The sequence below is a fragment of the Phacochoerus africanus genome, chromosome 3, assembly GCF_016906955.1.
Source record: "Phacochoerus africanus isolate WHEZ1 chromosome 3, ROS_Pafr_v1, whole genome shotgun sequence".
Lineage (NCBI taxonomy): Eukaryota > Metazoa > Chordata > Mammalia > Artiodactyla > Suidae > Phacochoerus > Phacochoerus africanus.
This window is the reverse complement of record NC_062546.1, coordinates 140,809,503-140,822,075: the sequence shown is the minus strand read 5'-3', so window position 1 is coordinate 140,822,075 and position 12,573 is coordinate 140,809,503. Positions and strand designations below refer to the sequence as shown.

At 41.0% G+C, this 12,573-nt stretch overlaps 1 protein-coding gene across 2 annotated transcripts in view; it reads right to left on the bottom strand.

Moving 5' to 3' along the window:
* Positions 1-363: 363 nt before the first annotated feature.
* Positions 364-12,573, bottom strand: part of NOSTRIN (nitric oxide synthase trafficking) — a 61,426-nt gene continuing 49,216 nt past the window's right edge. For both annotated transcript variants that reach the window (XM_047772809.1, XM_047772810.1), the window contains 6 exons: positions 11,703-11,811; positions 10,024-10,112; positions 6,568-6,693; positions 4,926-5,040; positions 3,560-3,649; positions 364-580 (listed from right to left, as the gene is read on the bottom strand). In XM_047772809.1, coding sequence (XP_047628765.1) covers positions 444-580; positions 3,560-3,649; positions 4,926-5,040; positions 6,568-6,693; positions 10,024-10,112; positions 11,703-11,811 — 666 coding nt within the window. In that variant the 3' untranslated portion in view covers positions 364-443. The remainder of the gene's footprint in view (positions 581-3,559; positions 3,650-4,925; positions 5,041-6,567; positions 6,694-10,023; positions 10,113-11,702; positions 11,812-12,573) is intronic.

Below are 12,573 nucleotides of genomic sequence, written 5' to 3'. Positions count from 1 at the left end.
CTGTGTTCTTCCCCATCACCCTGGCCTTGTTTGACTCTTCCTGGTCAGCCGTGACCTGCTGCCACCCAACATCAGACGAAAAGGACATCTGCATCCCAATGTTCGTTGTGCTAACTGGAAACGATCTGACTTAAGGCGGAACCGCCCTGGACTCAGTCTCCCTCTCTCTCCGTGAACAGGGACTGTTTGGGGTTATTTCCAGGGTCTCTTAGAATTAGAAAACTCTAGGAGCCATGGGGCCTCCCTTTTTCTTGCCTCCCTCCACCCTCCATCTTCTGATTCTGCTTCAGACAAATAGCCAAGAGTACAAAGTGCTGTGACCTGCAAGTAAGACTCCATCACTCAGTTAGAAAGATAAACAGGTAAAGATCACGGCATTTGTCTTTATTTATACAACATTGCATAAATTTACAGTGTGTAAGGCAGTGCCTTCAGAATCTTGCTCACGATTGTGAAGCTGTGATCCCAGCACTTGAAGGAAGTTCCTCCACATAAGCGGCAGGAAAATGGCCCCTTTTCCCCTTTAAAGACCCAAACCACCATCCTTCTTCTTTTTTCTTGTGTATAGTCACAATGTCGCCTGTGAAAATGCACAACGAGTGAGACAAATTGGTTTCCGCAACTTAAGCACATGCCTGTTCAGTAAGACTATTGTTAGGAAGATTCTGCTTTCAAGGCTTTGCTTGATAGCATCATTTGTCTGCAGGTGATTGAGATGAAGCAAAATTTACCAACCATCTCTGTATAAAGCAGGCAGAATGCAGAGAATATTAAAAAGAGTAAGGTAATGGACAAAAAAGTTATCCCATAAAATAGTTTGATTAGAAACAAAATCTCTTGGGAGTTGCCATCGTGGCGCAGCGGAGGCGAATCCAACTAGGAACCATGACGTTGCAGGTTCCATCCCTGGCCTTGCTCAGTGGGCTAAGGATCCAGCTTTGCCGTGAGCTGTGGTGTAGGTTGAAGATGCGGTTCGGATCTGGCGTTGCTGTGGCTCTGGCATAGGCCGATGGCTACAGCTCCGATTCGACCCCTAGCCTGGGAACCTCCACATGCCATGGGTGCAGCCCTAAAAGGACAAAATACAAAAAAAAAAAAAGAAAAAAGAAAAAAAGAAAATCTCTTTGGATCCTGTGTCCTTCTCATGCTGCCTGGTTCACTTTGGACGCTGATGGGTTGTCACCAAATTCTTTCTTGGTGCCGTTGCTCTAAGGGTTTCTCATGTTGGTGGCCATAATAGTTGAGGGTGTTGACTACTAAGAGTATGTCTTAATTACCAGACTTTTCTTTCAAGGCAGCTTCTTTCCATTATCCATGCTGCCTTCACAGTCCAAAGTTCCAACTAGCAGCTTTGCACAATAGTATAATCCCTCATTCCACAATTTAGATAATATGAATAAAATATCAATTTGAAGACAATTCTTCTTTATTATTTTATTTTTTTCTTGGCTGCCCCCATGGCATGTGGAAGTTCCCCCACCAGGGACTGAATCTGAGCCAGAGCTGTAAACTATGCCACAGTTGCAGCAATGCTGGATCCTTAACCCACTGTGGAAAACCAGTACAGAATTTTTTTTTTTTTTTGCTTTTTAGGGCCTCACCCACGGCACATGGAGGTTCCCAGACTAGTGGTCAAACCGAAGCTACAGCTACCGGCCTATGCCACAGCAATGCAGGATCCAAGCTGCCTCTGCAACCTACACCACAGCTCATGGCCATGACAGATCCCAGATCCTTAACCCACTGAGTGAGGCCAGGGACTGAACCCGCAACCTCATGGTTCCTAGTTGGATTTGCTTCTGCTGTGCCACAACAGGAACTCCATGACAATTCTTTTAAAGCAATGGTTCAAATAAATAGAATTCCTAGGAAACACATGGCTATTCTCTAATTCTCTATTTAAAAAAAACCAACAACAACACTATTCCCTGTCTTGTGTGAGACAGTCCTTTTCTTGGATGATTCTCGTACGTCAGAGTGGAGATATCCACCTCACTCAGGATCCAAGAGCTTCAGCATCATCATGAGGTCATTTTCAGTCTTTCATTCTTCTCCCCAGTTTTTTCTTTTTTTTCTTCTCTTTTCTTTTGACAAAGGAGGCTGTTAACTCCCCTTCTATCTCTCCTTAGTCACATCACTATTCTCGAAAGAGATCATTTTCAGTCTAAGGTCTCCACCTAATGAGTTCTCTCAGGTCAGTAGACTGACACAATTTAAATCGAAACAAGTAATTTAAAATCTTATTGCCAGCTTCTCTAGGCTCGTTCCATATAAAGAACCCATGGAGGAGCTAAAGTATAAGTAGGCTTTTTCAACTGGCAGAGAACTGAAGACAAAAAAGGTGATCAATTTATTGAGTTGACTGTGCGGACCTTGGAGGTGGCATCTGGGACCTGTGTTCCCATTCATATGAAAAGTGGGATGATTTCATTTCCTTTATTTCCTTATTGGTGTAGGTAGCCTTGGGATGACATGAAGAGTAGCAAGGGGACTTCTATAACACTTAAAACTTTTAAATTTAAGGCAACACAGATTCAAGATGAATGGAGGAGAAGGTCTACTTTCTATTTCCTTTTTTCTTGTCTTTTCTTACTTCTGGGCTAGAGGGAAGAGGAATTCCCTGCAGAACTCTGATTGGCAAATTGAGAGGGAAGCACCTGTTAACCCATGGCAAGTGCATGGTGTCCCTGTTGTTTAGGTGCCAAATCCATCTTCACTTTCTGTTGGCTCCGGGTGCCAGGTGCTGGTCATGGATAACAAGCATTCTCTCATGACACAGTTCTTTCTCACTAACTTTTTATTTCCAGATCTCTGCCTTAGCTTTAACATCCAAACGTGTTTGCTTACTGGACACACATGAAAGTTGAGGCTGGTGACTTTTTCTTATTTAATAATCTCAGGGTCTGCACAACTTTTATATAATACCTTTCCATGTTAAACAAAAATCTGTGACACGGAGAAGGGGGTCTGATTACTTCGATTGGTCCTAAAACCATTTTTTGAGAGAGAAGTGGAAGAAATATTAAGCTGGGAGTCTTTGACCCGGGCTCTAGAACTTGCACGTAGACTAAGCCATGAGAGGCAGTCACTTCCCATTCCTGTATGGGTAGCTTTCTGAAAAGCGAAATGGTAGGGCTAGCTCTCTGATAACTCCATTAGCGACATTGTGGCAGTAGGATTAACAGCATGACTCTAAGTTTCTGAGTTCAAATCTGTGCCAGTGCTGCCAGTAACTTTAGTCAAAGTACTTAACCTTTCTGTGCCCCCGTCTCCTCAGTAATATTGGGCATAAATAATACCTACCACAAAGTGTATTATGAATATAAATTGGACACTGTGTTTGCAGCAATGTCTGGCACACGGTAAACACTGAATAAATGTTAACTCTTTTTATCGTGTGAGCTTTCTTTATCATTATCTTCTAAGAAGTGTGATTGTTAACCTGAACTGATTTGACTCGGTAATACATTTTAAGGCTGCTGTGCTAAGATAGGAGTTTTATTCAAGTCAAAAATGTCAACTGGGGAAGGCAATTAAACTATGTGGGCATGATTCTTACCTTTTTCCAAATTCAATTCATCATCTTGCCTGGCTTGAAAAGAATATAAGGCCTTGCAAAGACCATTGCCGACCTGGGTCACACCGGAGGCTGAAAGTTGGATTGAGTTACAAGGATTACTGTTGGTCAGTGGGCAAGATGAACATGGCGCAAAGCACTTTAGCTATTTAGCTGTGTAGTATAAAGCTTAAATACATTGAAATCTTCTCAAAATGAAAATTTATAATTGCACATAACATTCATTCTTTGATTCAGTAACCATTTATGATGTACATACTATGTGTATGAACTATGTCTATTACATAATCAAAAGCTATAACATAATACAGAAAATAAGTCTGGAGAAAAAAGTTGCTGTAACAGTATTAATGTAGTAATGGTGACATTTTAAAATTGTTTTCTGTGTAAACTTAACATCAGTTAGCTAATCTGAGTGGTGGTTGTATTCAAGCTTTGGAAAGCAAAAAACCAGTGTTGCTAACCAGGAATAGGTAGGGGACACTTGGAGCAGGTGTTTCTTACCAGCATCCCAGGGTACTCAGGGAACTGTTCCTCAAATAATGCAACTGTGAGTCTTTAACATACTATGTGGCTTATAACAGCCTGGGTTTTATTCAAACTCTTTTTTGCCAAGTTCTAATCAAGAAACTAGAGAGTCAAGGTTATGGTAATTATAGTTGAACAACGAGGGATAATGACATGCTCGTGTGGATATGCATGTGTGTATGTATGTGTGTATGTGTGCATGCATGTTTGCATGTATATGCATGTATGTATTGTGTGTGTTAGTATTTCTGTGTATATATTGTGTATGTAAGTGCATTGTGCATGTGTGTGTATACATATATGTGTATGTGTATACATGTGCACATGCATGTATTATGCGTGTATGTGTGTTGAAAGGTGAAAGGCAGAGTGGTATGGACAAATGACTGAAGTCAGGTGGCTGAGCAAAGGGGGTGGGTAGGCCTTGGGGTCACCATGTTTCTGGCAGAGAAGATGGGATTTCCATCAAAGTTTGGAGGAGGTTGTGGGGACAGAGCTGCGGAGCTCCTCACAAGGGTTCAGGGGCAGGAGTGTGGCCAGTAAGGTTGCAGGCTGTCTGATTAGCATGGATGCCGGTCACATGAGATACCTTTCACATCAGAGAATTCTCTTCCCAACCCTCCAGCTGTTCTTGAGTCCTTTCCACCATTTGGATTACATGTGCTCAGAAAGCTACACATTCTAACAAATTAATCAGTCCTAATCGAAATGTAAATGTCTTTGAACTGAAATATGTCGATGTGGCTCTGAAAATAAAATACGTTAGCCATGTGCTTTACCAATAGGACCCAACCCCGAATTATTCTAAGCAGGAGATTACCTGCCGATGAAGAACTTGGAATCCTCTGCCCCTCACAAGACGCCCCGCCCACCACATTCTCTAATCTCTTCATCAGAAAAGGCCGAGAAATTTTTACAGAGCTGTGTGTCTGCTGCTGTATGAAGAGTGAAAAACGAAAAGTTATTTTTAATGACACTGTCAGCAAAAGTAACTCTTCTGCCGCTGTTTTCCTCAGGAATTTGTTTTTTAATTGTTGGGAGGAGGGTATAAATAAATAATTCCTAAACTCTACTATAGCATATTCCTGTTTCTGAAATTTGAATGAAATTTTCATAATTAAACAGTTACTGTATCGTATAGCCTGTGTTTGCAGTTCTGATCTGCACCCCTAGGCCAGATAATAACATTTACAACATTACTTCTACAAATTCAACTTTAATTGGCCTTAATATAAATGAAATTAGTATGATTCTGTATAAATGGGATTGAGACCCTGTTAGAGCTTGAGTCTCTTAGAAAGAAAACTAAAATCAACCATACTTTATTTTTTAAATTAAAAAAATTTAAAAAATTTTAAATGGCACAATGTTGTAAATCAACTGTACCTTACTTTAAAAATTTTTTTTAAATAAAAATTTTTTTTAAAAAAAGAAGGAAAACTGTCCCTTCATCACCAGATGGTTACAGCTCCCTCTTCTGATGGGAAATGGAAAAAAGTTACCCCTGTATATTTACATACTCATCAATTCCTAGGATGTAACGCAGGGAAAATATATCTCTGAAATTTTAAAAATTGTGCTCATGCATTATCTACACTATGTCCTATATTAAATGAACACGACTAATGCATATCACAAAACCTTACCATTTATGAATACTAAGATTTTGATTTAATAGAAATTTTACTGTAAAAGCACATTCAAAGGATAAAGTTAAAATATGAGAAGGATGGACATTTAGCTTCTTTCCATGTCTTGGCTATCATGAATAGTGCTGCAATGAACATACGGGTGCATGTATCTTTTTCAAGGGAACTGTGAGAAATAGAGCGTATGTGTGATTGGGTCACTTTGCTGTACAGTAGAAACTGAGAGAACACTGTAAACCAACTGTAATAAAAAAATCATTAGGAGTTCCCGTCGTGGCGCAGTGGTTAACGAATCCGACTAGGAACCATGAGGTTGCGGGTTCGGTCCCTGGCCTTGCTCAGTGGGTTAACGATCCGGCGTTGCCGTGAGCTGTGGTGTAGGTCGCAGAAGCGGCTCAGATCCCGAGTGGCTGTGGCTCTGGCGTAGGCTGATGGCTACAGCTCCGATTCGACCCCTAGCCTAGGAACCTCCATATGCCACGGGAGCGGCCCAAGAAATAGCAAAAAGACAAAAAAAAAGTAAAAAAAATCATTAAATAAATAAAATATTAAATAAATAAAATATGAGAAGGAAACCAAAGTGTTTTTAATTCCTATTAATGTACATATGAATACCAAGAAGGTACTCATTTGTGCTTAGCTCATGTTACTGTGCTCAAAAAATAATTAAGTTTATCTTAAAACCCTGCAACTGGGGATTGGAGCATATGGCACATGTAATTTATAACAGCTTATCTTAACTTGATGCTGCTATAAGTCATTCCATCCAGCAAGCCCAGTCAAGAAATGATAATCAACCTCTTATATGTTTACCTTTTCTTTCCACCTGAAGATGGAGTTACTGCAGGGATGGCTGGGTTGAGGTCTTTGCTCGAGTTCTGCTAATATGGATGACAATTTGTAGGAGTTTGCTTGCAAAAGGTCTAGTTTCAAGTTGTTCTGTGGATATATCATTTGACAGTATGAGTAAATTTCTAGAAAATGAGGTACGACTGGGTGGGTAAAGAGATATCAAGATAACTTCCAAAATGACAAAGAGGTCCAAAAAAGCACACATTCAATGTGCATGCAGATGTGCACAGAAAACGCTGAAGAGAGAAAAATAATGGAACTTCAAGAGGTCTAGAGGAAAGCCTTAGTTGAGGCTGTCTTATTTTGGACTCTTGTAAAGAGGGCAAACCAGAAATCCTGATAGATATATTATTCAGCATTTTGTGGCAATGAATAGATTTACTTGATTTTCTGCCGAGGAAGGAGATAGAGAATAACTGTTGACTGCAAAAGCTAGGCTTTCAGAGGACTGTGAAGAAAGGCAATTGAGCCATAGGTGTTTAACATAAAGAACAGAACTGGATCAAACTAAAATGATGTAAGGCATTACATTGTTGTTATTGATATTGTTACTGTTTCTTGCAAAGGCAAAGTCTTATATTACCCAGAAAGTTTGCAGTAGCGCTTCTGGAAACTGGAAACTATATTCTGGGGTATTGGAGTATAAAAATAAAGAGTGACATTAAAGATATTCTCCTAGGCCCTCCCTGTTCTCAATTTGATCTTGAGCTAGAAATTTTGTAAAGACTTCTCTATCAAGTTGTGTTCAGGCAGGATAAATCATGTCACAGAATCTAAACATTGGAAGGGGGTCTGCTTATCCAACTTCTTCCACCTCATTGTCACTTCCCTTTCCACACCTCTAGCATGGGGATTCCTAATCCTGCCAGGAGGTCACAGCCATGGACGGAACAGCTCCAATGGATGGTGAAGGGCTCTGATCCTTGGAACAATCCACTGCTTGATGGACAGCCTCATTGAAGATGAGATCAAAATCATAGCTTCTACCCTCAGATCTAGCCTGCACTCAGAGATCTTTCTAGAGCAGCAAATCTTTCTCCTGTGTGATGCTCCTTCCAGTATCCAAAGGCAAGATCTGCTCTAAATACCTCCTGTTTCTGCAACAGTTTCTTAGAGAATATGGCATGCCGACCTTCCTGCTTCAAATATGCATTTGAAGGACCAACAGCCAATTAACTAGGAAGAATTTCAATAAAACAGAGTTTCCTTCTGCAAGAAACCTTCCCTGTGTGACGCAAAATCTACCAGTTTCATGAGTGTCTCACCACCAGATGCTGAGGTGTGTGATGGAGTTATACAGATATTTGGTATCCACTATTTGAGGGCTCTTATTGACGACATCACTAGATATCATAACCACTGTAAATTCAGGGGTCAGATCCTCTCTCATCTTGCATCCTCCACTGTGCAAATCAGGCCAGTTGTGCACCCAGATAATCACAGCATGTCCTTCTCTGGCAATGTCAATGACAAAATTCTATGTAAAACCAAAGTAAACTGATAGCATAATGCTGCCATAAAATGCTCCATAAAATGCTCTTTTGGTAAATATCCTTTGCATTGAATTAATTAACATTTTATGCTATTGCAGAAAATGTCCTACAGTCTGTTTTATAATTTTATAAAAATTGTAGCCACATGTTATTACAAGGACATTAGACCTCTATTTCTAAGTGAACAGAATTCTGGCCTTTCTTTTCACAAGAAGGGTCAGGTTTGTTTCTGCAACAGCCTCTCTGCTAAAGAAAGCAGCTGCTAAAAACAGATAAACTACCTGGCTGCATCTTTCTACTTTTACCAAAGAACAAATGAAACTGTCCACTTGGACAGTTATTAGGTACCTACTTTTACAAGAGGGTCAGTTAGGCTACGTGCAGGGAAAAGGAAGCTAACCCAGCTTCCTGGATCTTTCAAAATTGCTAAAGATTTGATCTCTTCTGAATTTTCTCACAGTAGCCCCAACTTCCTCTCGCGCCAGTCACAGCAGAAACCCTATATCTTGCACACATAGGTATCGAGATTCGTATATAAAATTCACAGGCCTTTGCTAACTGACCTTTTAATGTGGGCTCCTCTGAAGAGGTCTCATTGCCCATTGTTCCCATGAATGTCTGAGGGCTGCCGTGCTCCAGGCTTTTACCACAAAGGCTTGGAGGCACCTGCCCTCTGCTGACAGTACCCACACCTTCCCTCAAATAACCTTGGCCCCTAAAGGGTGTTTTGTTTGGTTTTGTTTTTTGGTGCCACTCCTGCAGCATATTAAGTTCCCAGGCTAGGGGTTAAATCAGAGCTACAGCTGCCGGCCTACGCCACAGCCAGAGCAATGACAGATCCCTAACCCACTGAGGGAGGACAGGGATCCAACCTGTGTCCTCGAAGATACCATGTCGGGTTCTCAACCTGCAGAACCACAACAGGAACTCCTTTTTCTTTTCTTTTCTTTTTTTAATTAAAAAAATTTTTTGGAGTTCCCATCGTGGCGCAGTGGTTAACGAATCCGACTAGGAACCATGAGGTTGCAGGTTCGATCCCTGGCCTTGCTCGGTGGGTAAAGGATCTGGCTTTGCTGTGAGCTATGGTGTAGGTCGCAGACACGGCTCAGATCCCTTACTGCTGTGGCTATGGCCTGGGCCAGCTGTAGCTCCGATTAGATCCCTAGCCTGGGAACCTCCATAAGTCACGGGAGGAGCCCTAAAAAGACAAAAGACAGAAAAAATATATATATATTTTTTAAGTTTTCCCCCTTGTTTCCCTGGAAGCTCTCGCCTCATACCCTACCCAGACTGACATCTTCCCTCCGTGTGACCACATCCCTCCTTTCTCCTGTTATTCTCAGAAGACCCTGATGTTAGCTCAAGGATGAACGACGAACAATGAATGGGAAACAGCATTTCAATAACAATTACCAGGATTTCAGCTCTCCTCTGTGCACCTCGCTGGCATTTGTATTTAGAATGCATGTGAAATATTCTAAATAATACTTCATTCTCACAAAAACCCTTTGAAGTGGGTACCAACATCCCCACTGTAAAGAAGAGAAAACTAAAATCCCAGGTCCCTGTAAACAGCAGATACAGGTCTCTCCGAATGCAGACTCTGCATTTTTGGTCACTTCTATTAACCGGGGTTAAGTATGCATGGTTTCCAGACCTTGACTGAATAATTTTATTGGGGGGGGACTCTATTTTAGGCTTTTTCCCCCTGGGAGGACATTAAAGCAGACATTTCTAAGTAGTTGGATTTTTCTAGATTCCTCAAGCCACTTGTCGAGAAGCTGGCTGTGCAAGCTCTCTGACTAAACTGTCCTATGTCATGAGAAAAGAAAGGCAAACTAGAGGTCAAATGGGCCAGAAAACAAGCATTCTAAAAATAGTCCTTTCATCAAAATCTAGGAAACCTCACTCTGCAAATATTTACCTCATCTATTAAGGCGGCTGTGTTTTTTTGGCTCTCTGTGTCTGAGAAGAAGGAGTGGCTGGTGTAGGCTCTCAGCATTCGTTCCAGGCCTGAAAGTGAAAGCACAGTCAATCCCCATTCCTCCAACTGAGAGGTCACACTCAGAGGGAGATGGAGCCCAGAAGTGTTGCCTGAAGCATTTCCCAAATGGCTGAGGCTCTTTCTGTATTGTAGTTGCTACTAAATGTTACTGAGTGGGTGACCTGTACCCTTCATGTAATGAGATCTGAGAAATGATGGTGCTTCAGAGTCTTGGTTGTTATTTTTCAAGGCGAGGTTTTTTTTTGGGGGGGGGGGCGGGGGGGGGCCACAGCATATGGAGGTTCCCAGGCTAGGGGTCGAATCGGAGCTGTAGCTGCCGGTCTACGCCACAGACACTAACTCGTGATCTGAGCCACGTTTGCAATCTACACCCACGGCTCACAGCCATGCCCGATCCTTAACCCACTGAGTGAGGCCAAGGATTGAATCCGTGTCCTCATGGATACTAGTCGGGGTCGTTACCATTGAGCCATGACAGGAACCCTGAAGCTGAGATTTTGAATCCTCCTGATTGACCCATTCCATGCTGGCTTCCTAACATTTACCACGATGTTAAGCTCTCCTCAGCTGGTATTTACATTTTTAAACATTTTTTAACATTTTTTTTTTTGTATTTCCTATCAAGAATTACATGGCAATAGCAATGTCTCTGGTCCACATAAAATAAGCTCTATATACCAGAATCATAAGTGTGGAGTCGTCTTCATTACCTGTAGCATTTTAGAGCTGCTTCCTATTCTATATATGCCTAACCTCTAAGCATGGGATTTAATTTGAAAGATCCTCACATCATTCAGGAACTTAGTTTAAGGAGAAACAAACAAGTGGTGATCATTCTGTAATGTACAGAAAGAGTGCATCATTATGTTATGCACCTAGAACTAACATAGCCTTGCATATCAGTTATACTGTAATGAAAAATAAATTAATTTTTAAAATTTAAAAAATTGCCTTTTAACACCCGCAATAGAATAAAATAAAACAAAGTGGAGGAAATATAAAAATAAATAAATAAATGAATAAATATAAGAAAACGAAAAGGCTTTTATTTATTTTTTTTATTTTTATTTTTTGGCTTTTGTCTTTTTAGGGCCACACCCGTGGCATATGGAGTTTCCCAAGCTAGGGGTCGAGTCGGAGCTGCAGCTGCCAGCCTGCACCACAGCCACGGCAATGCTACAGCAACCCTTAACCCACTGAGTGAGGCTAGGGATGGAACCTGTGTCCTCATGGATGCTGGTGAGATTTGTTTCTGCTGAGCCATAACGGGAACTCCCTCAAAAACCTTTTACATAGGAGGTTTACTATGTTTTAAACCAAATGAATTGTCCCTCATTATCAGCCAATTTCAGAAACACATAAAATGCTACATTTCTGGAAATAGTGGTATATTGCTTATATAGACCTCACAGATCAAAATGTCTTTTTTTTGCTCTCTCCTCTTTTTTTCTTAATCTTTCATTATTCACATAAATTAGGCTTGACATTTGATCCTTTAAATGAGATGATCCCTGTGCCAGTTAGGAAAAGCACTCTGAATGCAGCCCCCCAGTGGAATACTTTCCCTTCCCAAGCCAGTCACAGAGCTAATTACACACCTTCCTGGTCTTGTGAGGCTTTTTCAATATCTTTTTGCAGTCTCGACAGTTTTGATTTTAATGAAGACACTTGCCGCTCTTTACTCATTGCATTCTTAGGGTCTTCTTCCTTTAGGGGAAAAAAAAAGGTATTTAACAATTTAAGGGGAGAAAAGTAAGAGCTGCTTTTCCTAGTTGCAGTGAGACGTTCACTGATTTTTAACTTGATGGGAGAAAAAGTGAAACAAAAAAAAAAAAATAAAAGCAGAATAACCTTAGGTTTCCTATCGATTTGTTGACATTTTCTAGACCTACTTAACATGAAAACATCTTCTCATTCACAACCTGTAAGTATACAGGTTTGCACTTTCTTTAGCAGGAAAAAAAAATATTCTTGGAGGATGAACGTTACCATAGCTATTTCATAGTTTTTTGATAAACAAATATCTGTTGGATGCTTATTGCTCCCTATTTATCTTTATTCAAGTTAGAGTCCTTTAATATCAACATGCAGTACCATGTGTGTGCCTCAGGGGTGGAACAAAGGCTGATTGTGCCCTGTTTTGGCTGGCTCTTGGAAACACATGAGCTCTTCCCAGAATGGGCTTTAATTCAGTTAGGCTTTAAGTGTAACATTAAGAGATCTAGCAGTTCGAGGCCATGTTCATTCGCCTGAATGGAACAGACAGGGGTGCGTGGCTCACCAAGAGCAAGGGCATGAAAGCTCCCAGGAGACTAGAAGACCAAACCAGGGAAGAAGGGCAAAGGGTACTGCTTACAGGACAAATGGCACAAGCAAAGGACAGAGGGAGGATTGCATGAAACGTTCCAGGAACAAGAAATAGACCAGTTGCAAGTCAGTAGTTTCATTTACAAAACAAACATATTTCCT